Source organism: Eschrichtius robustus, chromosome 17, assembly GCF_028021215.1.
Source record: "Eschrichtius robustus isolate mEscRob2 chromosome 17, mEscRob2.pri, whole genome shotgun sequence".
NCBI classification, from domain to species: Eukaryota; Metazoa; Chordata; class Mammalia; order Artiodactyla; family Eschrichtiidae; genus Eschrichtius; species Eschrichtius robustus.
The window spans coordinates 30240055-30261069 of NC_090840.1; the positions used below are offsets into that span (position 1 = coordinate 30240055).

General features: G+C 38.7%; 1 protein-coding gene across 1 annotated transcript in view; it reads right to left on the bottom strand.

The window, feature by feature from the left end:
• Positions 1-21015, bottom strand: part of CNGB3 (cyclic nucleotide gated channel subunit beta 3) — a 158867-nt gene that overhangs the window by 73892 nt on the left and 63960 nt on the right. Inside the window, 3 exon segments of the mRNA XM_068525484.1 lie at positions 7270-7478; positions 8363-8491; positions 10103-10248. Coding sequence (XP_068381585.1) covers positions 7270-7478; positions 8363-8491; positions 10103-10248 — 484 coding nt within the window.

The following is a 21015-nucleotide window of genomic DNA, read 5'->3' on the forward strand; positions in this document are numbered from 1 at the left end:
TTTCTCTCTGAGATTTTTCATCATTAGTGTATAGGAATGCAAGAGATTTCTGTGTATTATTTTTGTATCCTGCTACTTTACCAAATTAATTGATTAGGTCTAGTCGTTTTCTGGTAGCATCTTTAGAATTCTCTATGTATAGTATCATGTCATCTGCAAACAGTGACAGCTTTACTTCTTTTCCAATTTGGATTCCTTTCATTTCTTTTTCTTCTCTGATTGCTGTGGCTAAACTTCCAAAATTATGTTGAATAATAGTGGTGAGAGTGGACAACCTTGTCTTGTTCCTGATCTTAGAGGAAATGGTTTCAGTTTTTCACCTTTGAGAACCATGTTGGCTGTGGGTTTGTCATATATGACCTTTATTATGTTGAGGTAAGTTCCCTCTATGCCTACTTTCTGGAGAGTTTTTATCATAAATGGGTGTTGAATTTTGTTGAAAGCTTTTTCTGCACCTACTGAGATGAATATATGATTTTTCTCCTTCAATTTGTTAATATGGTATATTGCATTGATTGATTTGTGTATATTGAAGAATCTTTGCATTCCTGGGATAAACCCCACTTGATCATGGTGTATGATCCTTTTAATGTGCTGTTGGATTCTGTTTGCTAGTATTTTGTTGAGGATTTGTGCATCTATGTTCATCAGTGATACTGGCCTATAGTTTTCTTTCTTTGTGACATCTTTGTCTAGTTTTGGTATCAGGGTGATGGTGGCCTCATAGAATGAGTTTGGGAGTGTTCCTCCCTCTGCTATATTTTGGAAGAGTTTGAGAAGGTTGGGTGTTAGCTCTTCTCTAAATGTTTGATAGAATTCGCCTGTGAAGCCATCTGGTCCAGAGCTTTTGTTTGCTGGAAGATTTTTAAACACAGTTTCAATTTCAGTGCTCGTGATTGGTCTGTTTATATTTTCTATTTCTTCCTGGTTCAGTCTTGGAAGCTTGTGCTTTTCTAAGAATTTGTCCATTTCTTCCAGGTTGTCCATTTTATTGGCATATAGTTGCTTGTAGTAATCTCTCATGATCCTTTCTATTTCTGCAGTGTCAATTGTTACTTCTCCTTTTTCATTTCTAATTCTATTGGTTTGAGTCTTCTCCCTTTTTTTCTTGATGAGCCTGGCTAATGGTTTATCAATTTTGTTTATCTTCTCAAAGAACCAGCTTTTAGTTTTATTGATTTTTTTTAAAGATAAAATTTATAGAGAGAATGTTTTGCTTATCTCTTTTAAATTTTATTTTTTTATTTATTTATGGCTGTGTTGGGTCTTTGTTTCTGTGCGAGGGCATTCTCCAGTTGTGGCAAGTGGGGGCCACTCTTCATCGCAGTGCGTGGGCCTCTCACTATCACGGCCTCTCTTGTTGCAGAGCACAGGCTCCAGACGCGCAGGCTCAGTAACTGTGGCTCACGGGCCCAGCTGCTCCACGGCATGTGGGATCTTCTGGGACCAGGGCTCGAACCCGTGTCCCCTGCATTGACAGATGGATTCTTAACCACTGCGCCACCAGGGAAGCCCCAGTTTTATTGATCTTTGCTATTGTTTCCTTCATTTCTTTTTCATTTATTTCTGATCTGACTTTTATGATTTCTTTCCTTCTGCTAACTTTGAGGTTTTTTTTGTTCTTCCTTCTCTAATTGCTTTAGGTGTGAGGTTAGATTGTTTATTTGAGATGTTTCTTGTTTCTTGAGGTAGGATTGTATTGCTATAACTTCCCTCCTAGAACTGCTTTTGCTGCATCCCATAGGTTTTGGGTCATCGTGTTTTCATTGTCATTTGTTTCTAGGTATTTTTAAATTTCCTCTTCGATTTCTTGAGTGATCTTTTGGTTATTTAGTAGTGTATTGTTTAGCCTCCATGTGTTTGTATTTTTTATAGATTTTTCCCTGTAATTGACATCTAGTCTCATACCGTTGTGGTCCGAAAAGATACTTGATACAATGTCAATTTTTTAAAATTTACCAAGGCTTGATCTGTGACCCAAGATATGATACATCTTGAGAATGTTCCACGAGCACTTGAGAAGAAAGTGTTTTTGAATAGGATGTCCTATAAATATCAATTAAGTTCATCTTGTTTAATGTATCATTTAAAGCTTTTTTTCCTTATTTATTTTCATTTTGGATAATCTGTCCATTGGTGAAAATGGGGTGTTAAAGTCCCCTACTATGATTGTGTTACTGTTGATTTCCCCTTTTATGGCTGTTAGCATTTGCCTTATGTATTGAGGTGGTCTTATGTTGGGTGCATAAATATTTTCAACTGTTATATCTTCTTCTTGGATTGATCCCTTGATCATTATGTAGTGTCCTTCTTTGTCTCTTGTAGTAATCTTTATTTTAAAGTCTATTTTGTCTGATATGAGAATTGCTACTCCAGGTTGCTTTTGATTTCCATTTGCATGGCATATCTTGTTCCATCCCCTCACTTTCAGTCTGTATGTGTCCCTAGGTCTGAAGTGGGTCTCTTGTAGACAGTATATATACAGGTCTTGTTTTTGTGTCCATTCAACCAATCTATGTCTTTTGGTTGGAGCATTTTATCCGTTTACATTTAAGGTAATTATTGATATGTATGTTCCTATTACCATTTTCTTAATTGTTTTGGGTTTGTTATTCTAGGTCTTTTCCTTCTCTTGTGTTTCCTGCCTAGAGAAGTTCCTTTAGCATTTGTTGTAAAGTTGGTTCGGTGGTGCTAAATTCTGTTAGGTTTTGCTTGTCTGTAAAGGTTTTAATTTCTATGGTGAATCTGAATGAGATCCTTGCTGGGTAGTGTAATCTTGTTTGTAAGTTTTTCCCTTTCCTCACTGTCAATATGTCCTGCCAATCCCTTCTGGTTTGCAGAGTTTCTGCTGAAAGATCAACTGTTAACCTTATGGGGATTTCCTTTTATGTTATTTGTTGTTATTTCCCTTGCTGCTTTTAATATTTTTCTTTGTATTTAATTTTTGATAGTTTCATTAATATGTGTCTTGGCGTGTTTCTCCTTGGATTTATCCTGTATGAGGCTGTCTGTGCTTCTGGACTTGATTGACCTTTTCCTTTCCCATATTAGGGAAGTTTTCAACTATAAGCTCTTCAAATATTTTCTCAGTCCCTTTCTTTTTCTCTTCGTCTTCTGGGACCCCTATAATTCGAATGTTGGTGCATTTAATGTTGTCCCAGAGGTCTCTGAAAGTGTCCTTAATTCTTTTCATTCCTTTGTCTTTATTCTGCTCTGAGGTAGCTATTTCCACTATTTTATGTTCCAGGTCATTTATCCTTTCTTCTGCCTCAGTTATTCTGCTATTGATTCCTTCTAGAGAATTTTAAATTTCATTTATTGTGTTGTTCATCATTGTTTGTTTGCTCTTTAGTTCTTCTAGGTCCTTGTTAAATGTTCATTGTATTTCCTCCATTCTATTTCCAAGATTTTGGATCATCTTTACTATCATTTCTCTGAATTCTTTTTCAGGTACACTGCCTATTTCCTCTTTGTTTGGTCTGATGGGTTTTTACCTTGCTCTTTCATCTGCTGTGTGTTTCTCTGTCTCTTCATTTTGGTTAACTTACTGTGTTTGGGTCTCCTGTTCAGAGGCTGCACGTTCGTAGTTTTCATTGTTTTTGGTGTCTGCCCCCAGTGGGTAAGGTTGGTTCCGTGGGTTTTGTTGACTTCCTGGTGGAGGGGACTGGTGCCTGTGTTCTGGTGGATGAGGCTGGATCTTGTCTTTCTGATGGGCAGGACTGCATCAGGTGGTGGGGTTTGGGGTTTTTGTGACCTTATTATGATTTTAGGCAGCCTCTCTGCTAATGGGTGGGGTTGTGTTCTTATCTTGCTACTTGTTTGGCGTAAGGTGTCCAGCACTGTAGCTTGCTGGTCATTGAGTGGAGCTGGGTACTAGCATTTAGATGGCGATCTCTGGGAGAGCTTTTGCCATTTGATATTACATGGAGCTTGGGGGTCTCTTGTGGACCAATGTCCTGAACTTGGCTCTCCCACCTCAGAGGCACAGGCCTGACACCTGGCTGGAGCACGAAGACCCTGTCAGCCACACAGCTCAGAAGAAAAGGGAGTGAGAAAGAAAGAAAGAAAGAAAAAATAAAATAAAATAAATAAAGGTATTAAAATAAGAATATAAAAGTTATTAAAAATAAAAAAATTAAAAAGTAATTAAAAAAAGAAAAAGAAAGAAAGAGCAATGAAACCGAAAAACAAAGCCACCAATGATAACAAGTGCTAAAAACTATACTAAAAGAGAAAAAAAGAAAACCCCAAAAAACAAAAATGGACCAACAGAACCCTAGGACAAACGGTGGAAGCAAAGCCATACAGACAAAATCACACAAAGAAGCATATACATACACACTCAGAAAAAGAGAAAAAGGAAAAAAAAATATATGTATATATAAAAAAAAGGAAGAGAGCAACCAAATGAATAAACAAATCTACCAATGATAACAAACTGTAAATACTAAACTAAGATACACATAAAACCAGAAACAAATTAGATGCAGAAAGCAAACCCCAAGTCTACAGTTGCTCCCAAAGTCCACCGCCTCAATTTTGGGATGATTCGTTGTCTATTTAGTTATTCCAGAGATGCAGGGTACATCAAGTTGATTGTGAAGATTTAATCCGCTGCTCCTGAGGCTGCTGGGAGAAATTCCCCTTTCTCTTCTTTGTTCGCACAGCTCCTGGGGTTCAGCTTTGGATTTGGCCCTGCCTCTGACTGTAGGTTGCCTGAGGGCATCTGTTCTTCACCAAGACAGGACAGGGTTAAAGTAACAGCTGATTAGGGGGCTCTGGATCACTCAGGCTGGGGGGAGGGAGGGATATGGAACGCAGGGTGAGTCTGCAGAGGCAGAGGCCGGCATGACATTGCAACAGCCTGAGGCACGCAGTGTGTTCTCCCGGGGAAGTTGTCCCTGGACCACGGGACACTGGCAGTGGCGGGCTGCACAGGCTCCCAGGAGGGGAGGTGTCGATAGTGACCCATGCTTGCACACAGGCTTCATGGTGGCTGCAGCAGCAGCCTTAGCTTTTCATGCCTGCCTCTGGTGTCCGCGCTGATAGTCGCGGCTCACGCCCATCTCTGGAGCTTGTTTAGGCAGTGCTCTGAATCCCCTCTCCTTGCGCACCCCGAAACAATGGTCTCTTGCCTCTTAGGGAGTTCCAGAATTTTTCCTGGACCCCATCCCAGCTAGCTGTGGCACACTAAGCCCCTTCAGGCTCTGTTCACGCAGCCAATCCCAGTCCTCTCCCTGGGATCTGACCTCTGAAGCCCGAGCCTCAGCTCCCAGTCCCCACCCACCCCAGCGGGTGAGTAGACAAGCCCCTCGGGCTGGTGAGTCCTGATCGGCACCGATCATCTGTGCAGGAATCTCTCCACTTTGCCCTCTGCACCCCTGTTGCTGAGCTCTCCTCCGTGGCTCTGAAGCTTCCCCCCTCTGCCACACCTTGTCTCTGCCGGTGAAGGGGCTCCCTAGTGTGTGGAAACCTTTCCTCCTTCACAGCTCCCTCCCACTGGTGCAGGTCCCATCCCTATTCTTTTGTCTCTGTTTTTTCTTTTTTCTTTTGCCCTACCCGGGTATGTGGGGAGTTTCTTGCCTTTTGGGAGGTCTGAGGTCTTCTGCCAGCGTTCAGTAGGTGTTCTGTAGGAGTTGTTCCACATGTAGATGTATTTCTGATGTATTTGTGGGGAGGAAGGTGATCTCCAGTTCCTACTCCTCTGCCATCTTGAAGTCTCTCTGTAGGCACTTATTTTTAATATGTAACCCTATTTAATTCTCTCTGTCTCTTTTAAGCCTCATTATTACGCAGGCAACATTTATTCTGAGGAAGCTTACTTTAGAAAGGGTATGATAATTGCACTTAAATCTTTTTCAAACAGATAGTCTTTGAAGACCCTCATCTAAGGTATTATTATATTTATTTTTTGTTTACCTCTTCTTTTAAATAATTCATAGAAACTCCATAATTTCACATAGAACAGATATAAATGTTTCAAGATAATAATATCATATAATACAACTACACGGTACATTAAACTGTTATTCAAGGGAAGAAAATCCTTGAACCAAGATTGCCATTAATTCACTCCTTCAAACATTTTTGAGTATACCCTCTGAATTCCTAGGATAAATAGGGAAATGAATTGAATACTGTCCCTACTCTCAAGAAACTTATTATCAGGTAAGAAAGCGAGCTGCCTATACAAATAGGAGACAAGAGGAAGTTAGTGTGTGGACATTCATTCATTTGATTCAGTCAGCAATTCACTGCACATCTTCTAGAAGCCAGACCCTAGGCTAGGTGTTCACATTGTCTTACTTAATCTTCACAATAAGTTTATGAGGTCGGTGGTACTAGTTCTATTTTACGGATGACAAAGATAGTACACAATGAAAGGGTAAATTTATTTTTCTCAAGTATTGCTGTAAGTTAATTTCAGAGGCAAAATTTGACCCTGGGCTATTTGTTTCTGCTACAACGTAGTGAACTTAATTGTTGTTTAACAATTAAATAACAGAAGTGTGAGTACAATGTGCAGAGCACAGAGAAGGGAGTTGTTAATTTTCTCTAGAACAGTTTATAAATAGTAGCTAATGGACCAAAAGCAGTTGACTATAATGGCAGGCCTGATAGACGTGGTCACTAGAAGGCTCTGAGCGTTTCCCTGGATCCTTGTGATTGGCAGTCTTAGCAAAGTGTTGTGGGTGCAAGTCTCATATCTACATAACCTCCATGGTGTCATTCCCAGCTCTATTCCTGCTGTCTATAAAGGACATTTTAAATAAGCAACTCTTTTTGTTGGACCTTGAATCAAAATTCTGTTCTCTGTGCAGCACCATTCTCAGAAGAAACATACTGCACATAAATGCTGTGGAAAACTTGTAAACCCTCCCAATTCCCTCTATTGTGGCCTCCAGCACCTCAATCTGGTATCTGTTTTCCCTCAAGCCCTTGGGGAATTGATATTTCCATCCTCCAGTTCTGGAATATCTGTCAACTATAGGTATTTAATAAATGTTTGTTGAATGAGTGAATGAATGAATAATTTGATGGTGTAAAACAAATTTCACATAGATAGCTAAATGTAGTGAGACTTTCAGGTTGTTTTGTTATTGTTGTTGTTATTATTATTGTTATTATACTGGTGGTTCCAGTGGTTAAAGACCCATACATGCAGACAATCAGTCAGACATTAAATAACACAATGCTGTTAATTTGTTTTTTTTGTAGTTCAATCTGATATTCCTTTGTCAGTTTGTGCTTCTCCCGAGCCCTACTTACTATTATGTCTCCTCCTCTAATAAACTGGAGTCTGGGCTGGATTAACAGCAAATCGAAAAGGTAGATGGTATCACATACGATGTCCGTAATAAGCCAGTAGCGTGCGTTGTTTGGTGTTTGATATGGGAAAATGATGCGCAGCGGTATGAGCCAGCAGTTCCAGTTAAAGGCAATGGTGACAAGCAAGAGCCACAGGAGATAGAATCGATCTAGAAAAATAGCAACTGGAGTAATCCACATGGCATGTAAAAAACATTAAAATAATTCTGTTGCTTAGTTTGGTAAAGTTGGGGCACTACCTTCTGGAAATTAGCAATTTGTGTAAGAGACTCTGTTTAAAACATTCAGCACAATTCTTCCCCTAGAGCCGAGTCACTGGGGTTTACGAGGGATAAGTCATCTTATCAGCTTCTCTGACATTAGACAGTGTTCTTCCTGTCTCCTAGAGAAGTGGCCACTGAGTCTGTCCCTATGAGTGACTGTACTATTTAGATCAGGAAAGGGGAACCCAAGGAAAAGTCAGAGGTACCGTGTCCAGGAGAACTGACTCAAAGGGCTTTATGCTGGTTGGTAATTAAGCTGCAGGATCACCCAGAGCTTGTGAGCCAAAGGCCACATCTTGCCCACAGGGGTGTGACTGAAGTGGGGAGGGGGCAAATCAGCCAGTGAAGGCAGTCCATGACCCTGCACACAGGGCTTTCCTCTGCCCGAGGGAAGCTGTAGGAGGGGATTTGCTCAATTGGATTAATTAACAATGTGAAGCCATGGAAGATGACAGACATTTTATAATGATTATTTTTTTGGGGGGGTGTTCAGTGAACATATTACTTAATGCTTTGGGACTTCTTTTGGAAGTCAATTAGGGACAGGACAGGCCCTGGACTATTTTAAAAACACACAGGAATATTTTTATCTCTTATCTTCATTGGAAAGGGGAAAACAACCCACTGCAGATAATACAGTTTAAATTCTGCTTTCTAGGTAGGTTCAGAACACTGGCTAGAGAAAATGGAAGCCATCTGTGACTTTGGGTTTCAGGGGTTCTTGGTAATAGCCAGCCCTCCCACTGAGATAGTCCACCCTTTGATGGCACCTGTGTATGAATCTATGCTTTTTGGAAGTCTGATTCGCTTCAGGTACTCTGTCAGAGGCACCTTCTGATAATGTTCTTCTTTTAGCTTAGCACTGCTTTCTTGTGTTGATGATACAACTGTGGGCTTTGCTTTACAGGAAAAAAGAGAAGAAAACATTTTTAAGAGGTTAGGTTAGCTTAATGAGGAAAAAGCTTGGATTTCTTGGAATCAAAACATTCTAAAATCTTCCCCTCTCAATACAGGCAGATGAGGCATTTCATGACATTTAAAATATTGCCATTTGTGAAAATATCCAAGTAATGAAAACATCAAAATTTGAAAATAAATAGCAGGTTTAAAGTTTAAATTAAGTGTCCCAAAGATGTTACAAATAGGATATTTTAAATACAAGTTTCATTCCCACATATTTTGGAGCATAAATAGTTAGTGCTTTGGATTTACATTGAACAGGAACATTACATATGTGCACCATTCCACAGGTTTCAGTTTCATGCTTCTTCTTTTTTTTTTAAGTCTTTATTGAATTTGTTACAATATTGCTTCTGTTTTATGTTTTGGTTTTTTGGCTGCAAAGAATGTGGGACTCAGCTTCCTGACCAGGGATTGAACTGGCACCCTCTGCATTGGAAGGCAAAGTCTTAACCACTGGACCACCAGGGAAGTCCCCTAGTTTCATGCGTCTTTAGCTTCATTTATATCCTTCCAGTTATGGGTAAGTAAAGTTCAAAATATTCTTTCAACAAATCTTTATCAAGCTATAATGACTATATTTTAGACCCTTCTCTTTAAAAAGAAACTATATATAGTACATAGTTCATTTTGAAAATCCAACTTTCTTCATACAGAATTATAAGGAAATCCTCAACTCCATCCCATGTAATTAACAATTTAGTTTTTATTTATCTGTTATTAAACAACACACTTTCTTCTCTACTTTTTCTATACATTTATAAACATTTTATATAGATGTAATCATGGTATATATATGTATATATACTATATATATACATATATACAACATGTATCTATGTATATATGACATATATATCACTTTTGTGCTCTACTTTATTGTACTTATTAATTTTTCATAAGCACATTTCTGCAATTATTAGATAGACTGATAATTGTCTCTCTCCTTATGTGATTAGTTCACTGATGTCCTTTGCTCTGTTGTGTACTCAGGTAGTATTCTTGTATTCTTATTATAATTGCTTTGTTTATTATGGGTATTATTAATTAATATTTACAATAAAACTTGCTATAACAGATATTGTTGTTGGCCTGTGCATATTCTGTGGGCCAGAGGTCATGTGCAGAAGGTTCCTGCATCTCTCTGCCTCGGGGATTTCTCCCAGCTGGCTTGCTTAAAATGCTGGAGTATTGGCAACATTCCCCAGCAGCAACCCTCAGCCAACGAAGGACAGGAATTGATGTGTTGATACCCCAGCTTCCTCCTCCTTCAGGATAATTCTGATGTGTCATCCACACAGATTTTCAGCTGGCTCAAGCCCCAGTGGCCCACAGCAGTAATGCTTCATTAACACACCTTTATTGTCTTAACTCCCTTCTCTGTCTCTCTTGCTCACACTCACCTCCTGGAGCACCCTCAATATAAAATATTTATAACTAAATCACTGTCTTGGGGTTGGCTTTTGGGGAACCTCAAACTAAAACATTTGCAAAATACATGTCCACTCATAACCTCCTTCTTCCTGGTACTTTGAGGTCACACTGCTCACCAGTTTGGGGGCTGCCTTCAGGTGAGGACATATCACCTTCCACCAACTTTCTCTTGTAGAAATCTGTTCTTTGACGCAATCGTCTCACTAGGTTGTGTAGCTGGGCATTGGCATACTCATTAATAACAGGGGTTCCAAGTGGTTTTCTTTTTGGACTAAATGAGAAAAAAAAAAATGGTGACAGAGTTGGACCCATGAGGAGAAACATACAGGGAAGGGATTAAGTCTCTTCACCTTCCTTATATACCCAAGATTATTAACTGCTCCTTTCTGCAATTGGATAGAACAACTTAAGCATTCAATTTGATGGAAATAGTGCTCATGCAATATAGATCTGTCATTGAAAAATTAGAATCCAGAAATAGCAAATGAGTGTTCTTGACTGTGGTTCTGCCATTAGACTGTATAGTGAGAAGAAAAAAAGCTATAGTTGACAAAATAGGCAGAGTTCTAAGATGGCTCCTTTGTGTACATGTCTGCATAATCCCAGGGAAAATGAATATGGTGGATTTTACTCCCATAATTAGTTGTGTTATGTGGCTCAGTTGACTTTAAGATAAGGAAATTATATAGCTGGGCCTGATGTAACCAAATGAGCCCTTTAAAAACAGAGAGTTTCTCCAGATGGTGACAGAAGAAAATGTCAGAGATTTGAAGCACAAGGGGAACTTTACTTGAGAGAAATTCTCTGTTTTTGGCTTTGAAGGAGAAAAGGGTCCCCTGATAAGAATTGCATGAGGCCTCTAGGAGCTGAGAGTGATCCCTGGCTAGTTAACAAGGAAACAAGGACCTCAGTCCTGCAACCATAAAAAACTGCATTTTGCCAATAATTTGAATGAGCTTAGAAGGAGATTCTTCTTTGGTGCCTCCAAGTAAGAGCCCAGCCAGGCCTGGCTGACACCTTGATATCAGCTGTGTAAGACCTTAAGCAGAGAACCCAGACAAGCCCAACCAGACTTCTGATCTATGGAACTATGAGCTAGTAAATGGGTGTTGTTTTAAGTCTCTAAAATTGCCATAATTTGTTATTCAGCAGTAGAAAACTAATATATCTAGTGTGATTTAATGAACTTCCCTTCTAAGAAAACATATAAAGCATAACATAAAGTAAGTCCCCTACATACGAACGAGTTCCGTTCCAAGAGCGCGTTCGTAAGCCCAATTTGTTCATAAGTCCAACAAAGTTAGCCTAGGTACCCAACTAACACAATTGGCTATATAGTACTGTCCTGTATTAGGTTTATAATACCTTTTTTTCACACAAATAATACATTAAAAACAAACAAAAAATAAAGAAAACATTTACAGTTTTACAGTACAGTACCTTGAAAAGTAGAGTAGTACAGTACAACAGCTGGCATATAGGGGCTGGCATCGAGTGAACAGGCAAGAAGAGTTACTGACTGGAGGAGGGAAAGGAGGTGGGAGATGGTAGAGCTGAAGGATTGTTAGCAATAGGAGACAGAGGGCAAGCTGAAATTTCACTCACACCTGACGTTGATGGCACATGTTCTGGTTCCTTGCTGGATTCAAGTCTATCTACCCTTTTGAAAAAATTATCCAGTGATGTCTGGGTAGTAGCTCTTTTTTTCTCATCATAAATGACACGGTTAACACTGGATTGCATTCTGAATGGCTGCTGCAACCTTCGTGTGCCGTTCTATGTTCGGGTCCTGTGCCTCAAAAGCTAACAGTGACTCCTCAAATAAAGAAAATCCCCTTGCTATTCCCTGCATCGTGAATCTCTTTCATTCTTCAGTTACTTCTTCTTCCTCTTGTCTCTCTTTGTCCTTCCTCTGGGCCTCCAATTCTGTCAGGTCTTCATTAGTAAGCTCCTTGTGTTGCACAGCAAGGAGTTCAGTGAAATTGTTCTCTTGCAGATCTAGCTTCAGCTTCTCACTGAGAGTCACTAAGTTTCTGAAGACCTCTTTGGACTCCTCATCCACCTTCTCAAATCCATAAAAATCACGGCCAAACTGCGGGCAAAGTTTCTTCCAAACCCCATTCATGGTGACGGCTGTAACCTCATGCCAAGCAAAGTCAATGGTTTTTTTTTTTATGGCCTTGTAGATGTTATAGTCCTTCCAAAATTGTTGCAAGGTTGTTCCTGATTTGTTACTCACCTTTACTGCGTGATGAAAATTGTGACATAAATATTTCTTGAAAGTCCCTATAACTCCCTGGTCCATAGGTTGAATGAACGACGAAGTATTCAGTGGCAGATTCACTACTTTGACGCTGGGATGAAAGTCATCTATGAATGGGAGGTGGCCCAGAGCACTGTCCAGCAACAAAAGAATGTTGAATGGGACATCCTTTTCCAAGCAATATTACTCTACCTCAGGGATAAAGGGTGGAAAAACTAGTCCTTTAAAATGGCCTGTGTAACCCAGGCTTTGGGGTTACTCTTCCACACAACAGGAAAAGAACCCTTGGCTATGTTTTTAAGGGCTCCTGGGTTCTCTGAATGATAAACTAAGAGAGGCTTCAGCTTCATATCACCAGAAGTATTGCCACCAAACAACAGAGTTAGCCTATCCTTTGCTGCTTTATAGGTTGGCATCAACTTTTCCTCCTTACTGATGTAACTTTGGTCTGGTATCCCCTTCCAGTACAGTCCTGCCACATTCACATTAAAAACCTGCTTGGGCAAATACGTGCCTTCATCAATAATTTCTTGAAGCACTTCAGGAAATTCCTGGGCAGCTACCGTATCTACACACGCTGCCTTGCCACTTACTTTTATGTTGTGAATGTTGGCTCTAGCCTTGAATCGATGAAACCAGCCATGGCTGGCATTAAAAGATACGCCCTCTGATTCTTCAATGTGTTTCTTCTTCAAGTCTTCATAAAGGCTTTTAACTTTCTCTTGAAACAGCATTAAGCTGAGCAGGACTCAGTGCTGATGCTGATCCTGCATCCACAGGATGGAGAAGTTTCTCCATCTCCTCCATCACTTTCCCACGATTCTTCAATATTATTGTCAGCATCATCGGCACAGCAGACTTCACATGTTCCATGACCTTGTCCTTGTTCTTTAGAATCATGCCGATGGTTGAATGATTCATGTTATAAGAATGAGCGATGTCTACCATCTTTTCGCCTCACTCCCATCTCTCAGTTATTTTCACTTTTTTTAAAATTTTATTTTATTTATTTATTTTTGGCTGTGTTGGGTCTTCGTTTCTGTGCGAGGGCTTTCTCTAGTTGTGGCAAGTGGGGACCACTCTTCATCGCGGTGCGCAGGCCTCTTCACTATTGCGGCCTCTCTTGTTGTGGAGCACAAGCTCCAGACGCGCAGGATCAGTAGTTGTGGCTCACGGGCCTAGTGGCTCCGCGGCATGTGGGATCTTCCCAGACCAGGGCTGGAACCCGTGTCCCCTGCATTAGCAGGCAGATTCTCAACCACTGCGCCACCAGGGAAGCCCTATTTTCACTTTTGTTTCCATCATTATTGCTTGGTACTTCTTAGCAATAACAGCTACATCATCGCTGCTTTTACGCTTGCTTCCAGACATCCTGGGCTTGAAATAAAGATACTGTACTACTGTACTCTATATAATACTGTATAGTAAAATACACAAAAGCACAAACACTTGTAGAGAATGCATGCATGTGACAATGTACGCCAGACACATGAACTAACTTAAATGATTGGACATGTGAACGTATGTTCACGTCTTTGAAAGTTTGCAACTTGAAAGTTCATAGGTAGGGGACTTACTGTATAAACTAGTATACTTCATAATGATCTAAGTTTCCTCACAGCTTTTCCTCAAAGTTCTAACTCACTCTCTACTTTCCTTCTGAGCATGACACTGGGTCTACACAGGCCCCCATAAGTTCTATCCGTTCTCACCTCCTCACACGCATCTTTGCCCTTTCCATCTCACTTCCAAACTGGAACCCATGCGGTTCACATTGGAAATGGGTAACCTGTGGATTCCATTTAAAGAGCCCCTCTCCACTAATATCCATTTCCCACCAAGTCTACAAATATATCATAAATCTAGTTGTTTACAAATTCCCCAACCATTGGTGTCTTTCTCTCTCTCCTTATAATTATCATAGTATAACTTATACCTCTTTCAAATGTCTAAAGTTCTGCTGCAACATCAGGATTCTTCAAGTGTGTCCCACTAAGACCTCTATAAACCATTCAAGAATGGAGAAGATGGAGCCGCAATGGAAGAAATTCTGATACATCATACACAATACAGAAATAGGAGGGCATTCAGTCTACAAAACCAAGAAAACCTTTTTTTCTGATTAAGATATGTTGTCATTTATATTACTTCATAAATTTCTGCTTAAAAATCTTAGTCTGCTTAGAAGTTTATTCATCCATCAAACAGTTATTGAGTTTCTACTTTTTATACTGGAAATAGAAAGATAAGTTAAACAGATACTAGCCCTATGGATGTTCATAGTTTAATTGGGAGAGGCAAGGATGTAAATAAGTAGCTAATAGTAAGTAATAAAAATATGTACAAAATGCTATGCTCACACTGAACTTGGCCTGGGGTATCAAGGAGTGGCTTCACAGAGAAAGCATCCTAAGTCTGGAAGGATTAGAAGGTCTTTGACAACAAAATGAAATAAGGGCCTTCCAGGCCTTGAGAACCATATGTTCAAAGATGTGAAAAAAATATGACATGTTCAGCAAGTATTTTGGTGTGACTGGAAGACAGTGTGTACGTGGAGGGTACCAGGTGGTGGAGTGTGTCAGGAGTGATGGTGGTTAGGTCTGGAAAGGTGAGTGGGGTCAGCTTATGATGGTCCCTGTATGATCTGCTTAGGAGTTTAAACATTGGCCTATGGGCTAATAGGAACCAATAGAGAATATTAAGCAAATGAGGGGTATGAGCAGATAGAAGTTTTGGAAAAGTAACAATAGTGGGAGAGTTGAAGAGGAGCAGTGTAAATGCACGGAGGCAAAGAAAGAAGTTAATAGATTAGGTTAGAGTGGATGAGGGAAAAAGAGAGGGACTAAAGAACTTATTTAGAGGCAGAAATCAAAGAATTTGAACTTTCTGGGTTTTTTGGATAAATCCAAATAAAGAATCAAGAATAATTTCTAAGTTTTTATTACAAGTGACTAAATTCACAACGATTACTATTACAAGAGATCAGATATATGAAAACATTAATATAAATTGGAATTCAGAAGGAGATGTTTGTATGTAGTGGGCATATGGAAAAAATGAGTCGTGTGTTTGTGTATGTGTGTGTGTGTGTTCAGTTCATGGTGTTTATAGGACACTGTGTGATAGGACCTTGCTTGTGATACCTAGGAAACATTCAGGAATACAGTTCTGGCAACAAGATCTTGGTGATCCAGTGCATATGGGGTGTTTAAAGCAATGTTTATATTTGACATTATCATAGACTGACATTTTCAAGATCAGGAACTGTATGTTTTCTTTATATTCCACAAGATCTAGGACAAAGTAGGTTTTCAATAAATGCTTATTGAATAAATAAACCCACTACTTCCAACCTTTTTTGACCTTATTTGATGTACCTCAATGCACTAAAAAAATCCATAAAAAGAAAAGTTGAGGATTGGTGAATCATTGACTGTAAAGTCAGGTATTCAAACTGTCAAAATGTCTAATTCAAGCCCTAAGACTTAAGGAGAATGTTTTTCTTTTCCTGAATTTTCTGTAAGTCCTATTTGACCATATAATTGCCAATTAATAACACCAGTTTGTACTGTGCAAACATACCTCACAGTTAACATGCTAAAAATTGTATGAGGAAGCATGTCAGCATTTCTAATCCATAGCTATATTTCACCTATGTATTTTTCTTTTTATATTAGCTGAGCATTAATATGTCAATCTATTCCACCTTCTTTTCTTTTTTTACAGCTTTTTTCTACAGTAATCCTTGCCTGTCTTCTTTCCCACCTATATACATACAGAAGTTATGAATGTATTTCTCCTCAGGTAATTTTGTGAATGAAAAAATGGAGATGAAGAAATATATATTTCATAAAACAAAATACCGAATGGGAGTATAAGAGGGAACAAAAGGTATATGCTTTTTATAACAATGCTTCATTTAAGCTATATTTGATAATTCTAGTTCATAATGTATATTTTTAAAAGAATTATTCCTCATAATTCCTTGATGAAGAATTTGGGAAACAGTAAGTATATTTTACAAATTTTGATAAACAAGCATGAAAGTTTTATTGGTAGCCATCTCTGATTGAGATGGACAAGACTTTTTAAATTTGTATATGTACTTATGGAAGAATAAAGAATTAGTTATAGTTAAAAGGCAATTTATTTCTTTTTTGATAAGGATCAGAGAAAACACATTTTAAAAAACATTTGATAGCAAATAAGATAATTATGACAGTATTCATTACTTCCTAAATTCAATCAGATACAGGCAAAAAAATCACATAATCAACAATTGTCCCTGTGTTTGGGACTGTAGAAATTTTTTGCACTCCAGGGCAATGTATTATAGTAGTATTGGGATGGGTTAGAAGTAGGCCTTTCTTTGGTAAAGTGAGAGAAAAGCCAATGGGAAAAGAAAGGTAGGAAAGAAAAACTCGTGGTCTGCAGCTGTAGTCAGGAATATCAGTTTTAAGAAAGAGTACATATGTAAAATGTAGATCTTGAACTTGATTCTTTTAAAACTATTGGTGTTTATTAGGACTCCAGGAAAGTTTTCATGTACACCCTGTGATACGTGTTCTCTAGTTTAAGATTGTTGTTTTAGTATAACACAAATGGATGACAAATTTTGATGAGGCAAAATGAGAAGGTGGTGGTCAGAGGAGGAGGAATGATACTTTAATAATGTAAAGGGAAGATATTCAAGAAGAAGGAAAAAGGCTGAGAAAAGATGTGTTAGCTGCTGCCTTGTAGAGGACAATAAAGGCACAAACCTTTTAATATAGGATCTCCAATCACCTATAATTTGGCTTGAAAGTTCCGTTGAGACCAATGAGGAACCGTAACAGAATTCTAAGAAGAAGAGGTACATTTTTAGCTATGTTTTAGAAAGTAATTGAAAAAAGAAAGATGATAATTAGTTGTGGTGAGGAAGACGTGTGACTTGAAGAGGGAAGAGTGTTGAATTAAAATATGTGGATTAATGTAACAGCAGGAAATGTCAAGTTTGGTGAACGTACTACATTGAATAGTGTTCTGCCAAAATTCATGTCCATCCAGAACCTCAGAATGTGACTGTAGTTGGAAATAAGGTCTTTACAGATGTAACTAAGTTAAGATGAGGTCATACTGGAGTAGAGTGGGCCTTTAATCTAATGACTGGAGTCCTTCCTTATAAGAAGGCCAAGTGAAAACATGGAAGAAACACACAGGGAGAGTGCCATGTGTCCACAGAGGCAGAGATCGGAGTGATGCCTCTACAATCCAAGAAACACCAAAGATTGCTGGCAATGGCCAGAAGCTAGGAGAAAGGCATGGAACAGATTCTCCCTCAGAACTTCCAGAAGGGCCAACCTTGCCAATACCTCGATTTCAGGCTTCTAGACTCCAGAATTGTGAGAATAAATTTCTGTTGTATTAAGCCACTCAGTTTGTGGTAAGTTGTTATGGCAGCCTTAGGAAACTAATAGAATTAGCAAAGTGGATAATTGTGATACCACACGGGCAACTCAGATGGAGACATAAGTTGTAAGATAAATAGAAATATATTAATATATGGTAAACTTGAGGTGTGAATAAATAATACATTCAGTGTATCAGGCAGTTGAGAAGGGAGTCTCCCCTATCAGTAGGGGAGACTGAACTGGAGAAGTTGAACTAGGAATCATCTACCTAGAGGAGATGGTGGAAATTATACAGAAAAACATAAGACTGGGAGGCCACAACCTTGGAATTTGCTGACATTTAAGGAGTAGCTAAAGTAAAGGAACCGAGAAGTAGCAGTTAGAGAAGTAAAGCTGAGAGAGAAAAATATCACAGAAGTTGGGGAAGCTAAGAGTTTGACAAAAGAAGTCAGAACACAAAGTGAGTAAGATGGGGACTAGGGGAGGACTTTAAATTTAGCAAGTAGGATTTCATTGGTAATTTTTAAGAAAATTGGTTGGGGAAAATTTTAATGTCATCAAATTTTGTCATTTTTCTCTTCATTTGTCTTAACAAGTATTTTGTAAAAGAAATACTTAGAACCTGCCTTTGTTCTCTAAATAATATTTTAGATTTCCATTCATTAGTTCCTAAATTCATTTAAAAGTAGTATTTATTTCTTATAATACGATCTTCTTGAATAATTTTTGGCTTTTGCAAACTTTGCTAGATTCTTCTTAATTAATGCTTAATTAAGAATTAGTTCATTTTTCAATGACTTAACTCATTTAAAAAATTCCAGTTGGTCAAAGTCTTTAAAACTTGCTATTTCTGTCTTGAATAACAGACAGGAATTAGGTAAAGAAAATTATACTCCAGGAAAGGTGTGAGCAAAATGGAGGAGTAGGAAGACCCTGAATTCACCTCCTCACACAGGTACATCCAAATTACAACTATATATGAGCAACTATCTAACAGAGCAATTGTGTATGAGAAAGACCTGAAGACTAGCAGAAATAATTTTACAACTAAAGATATAAAGATGGGACCACAACAAGATGGGTAGGAGGGGTGGAGACATGGTATAGTCAGGACCCACATTCCTGGGTCAGTGATCCACAAATGGGAGCAATATCACAATCAGAGAGGTCCTCCCCAAGGAGTGAGGGATCTGAGCCCCAAATTGGGATCCTCAGACTGGTGGTCCTGCACTGGGGAGATGAACCCCTGAAGTGTCCAGCTTTGAAAACCAGTGGGGCTTATGTTTGGGAGAGCCAGAAGGCTACAGGAAACAATGACTCTGCTTTAAAAAGGTGCATGTAAAATCTCACTCTCTACATGTCTTAGCACAGAGGCAATAGTTTAAGAGGAACGTGGGTCAGATCACCTTGCTCATCTTGAAAAGCTTCCTGGAGAGGCAGGAGGCAACTGGGCCTCCCCCTGGGGATGGAAATGCTGGCTGCAGCCATTTTTGGGAGCTTGTTGCACTGTGTGGACACTGGTGCTGGAAAGTGTCATTTAGGAATCCTCCCTCTAGCATATTAGCACTGGGGGCTTACCTGCCTACCAGTGGACTGGCACCAGACCCACTGCCTCTTATCCACAAAGGGATCTGGCTGTGACCACTGGAAGGCTGGTACCAGTCTTGTGGCCCCATGGCCCCCAGGCTTAGCAGCCAGGCATGTGGGGACCCAGCCCCACCTACCACTGGGCCACAGTCACTGCATGAAGCAAGGCCTTGCAGTCAAGTGGGCTGGGGAAAGCCTTGCTTAACAGTGTGCCCACAGAAGTCAGACCTACCACAGCAGATGGGGGTTCACAGCCCACATGGGGCACGCTTAGAGCATATATCTCTGGTGACCACAAGAGTATAAGACTAGAAATCAACTACAATTTTAAAAAATGCAAAACACACAAACACTTGTAGTCAAAACAATATGCCACTAAACAACCAGTGGGTCACTAAAAATATCCAAGAGAAAATAAAAAAATACCTGAAGACAAATGAAAATGAAAACACAACATTCCAAAATCAATGGGAGGCAGCAGAAGCAGTTCTAAGAGGGAAGTTTATAGAGATACAGACCTACCTCAGAAAGCAAGAAAAATCTCAAATAACACTCTATCTTTAAATCTAAAGAACTAGAAAAAACAAAAACAAACAAAGCTCAAAGTTAGAATGAAGGAAATAATAAAGTTCAGAGCAGAAATAAATGAGAGACCAAAACTAAACAAACAAACAAATAAATAAATAAATAAATAGAAAAGATCAGTGAAACTAAGAGCTGGTTCTTTGAAAAAATAAACAAAATTGACAAACCTTTATCCAGACTCATCAAGAAATAAAGAGAAATAAATAAATAAAATCAGAATAAATAAAATAAAATCAGAAATGAAAGAAGTTTCCTCTGATACTGCAGAAATACAAAGATTCCTAGAAATGTACGATCTTCCAAGAGTGAATCAAGAAGAAATAGATAAATATGAACAGACCAATTATCAATAATGAAAGTGAGTCTGTCCTAAAAAAACCCAATAAACAAAAGTCCAGGACAAGATATTTATGATAAAAACTCTCAATAAAGTGGGTAAAGAGGGAACATATCTCAACATGAAAAAGGCCATGTATGACAAATCCACAGCCAACATCTTACTCAATGGTGAAAAGCTGAAAGCCTTTCCTCTAAGTTCAGGAACACGATAAGTATACTCTTGCCACTTTTACTCAACATATTATTGGAAGTCCTAGTCACACCAATCAGACAAGAAATAAATTAAAAGCTTTCAAATTTGAAAGGAAGAAGTAAAACTGTCACTATTTGAAAAGGACATGGTAATATATATAGAAAATCTTTGACACCAGCAAAAAACTATTAGAACTAATTAATGAATTCAGTAAAGTTGTAGGATACATAATTAATATACAAAAATCTGTTGCATTTCTAAGCACTAATAATGAACTATCAGAAAGAGAATTAAGAAAACAATCCCACTCACTATTGCATCCAAAACAAACAAAAAAAATTACCCATGGAAAAATATCCTACCAAGGAGGCAAAAATCTTGTACTCAAAATACCAATATCATTTTTCACAGAACTAGAAGAAATCATTCTAAAATTTGTATGGAAACACAAAAGATCTCTAACAGCCAAAGCAATCCTGAAAAAGAAAAATGATGAATTTATCATGCTTTCTGATTTCAAACTTTATAACAAAGCTAGTGTAATAAAACATTATGGTACTGACCAAAAACAGACACATAGAACAATGGAATGAAATAAAGACCCCAGAAATAAACCCACACGTATATGGTCAATTAAATATGACAACAGAAACAAGACTATACAATGGAAGA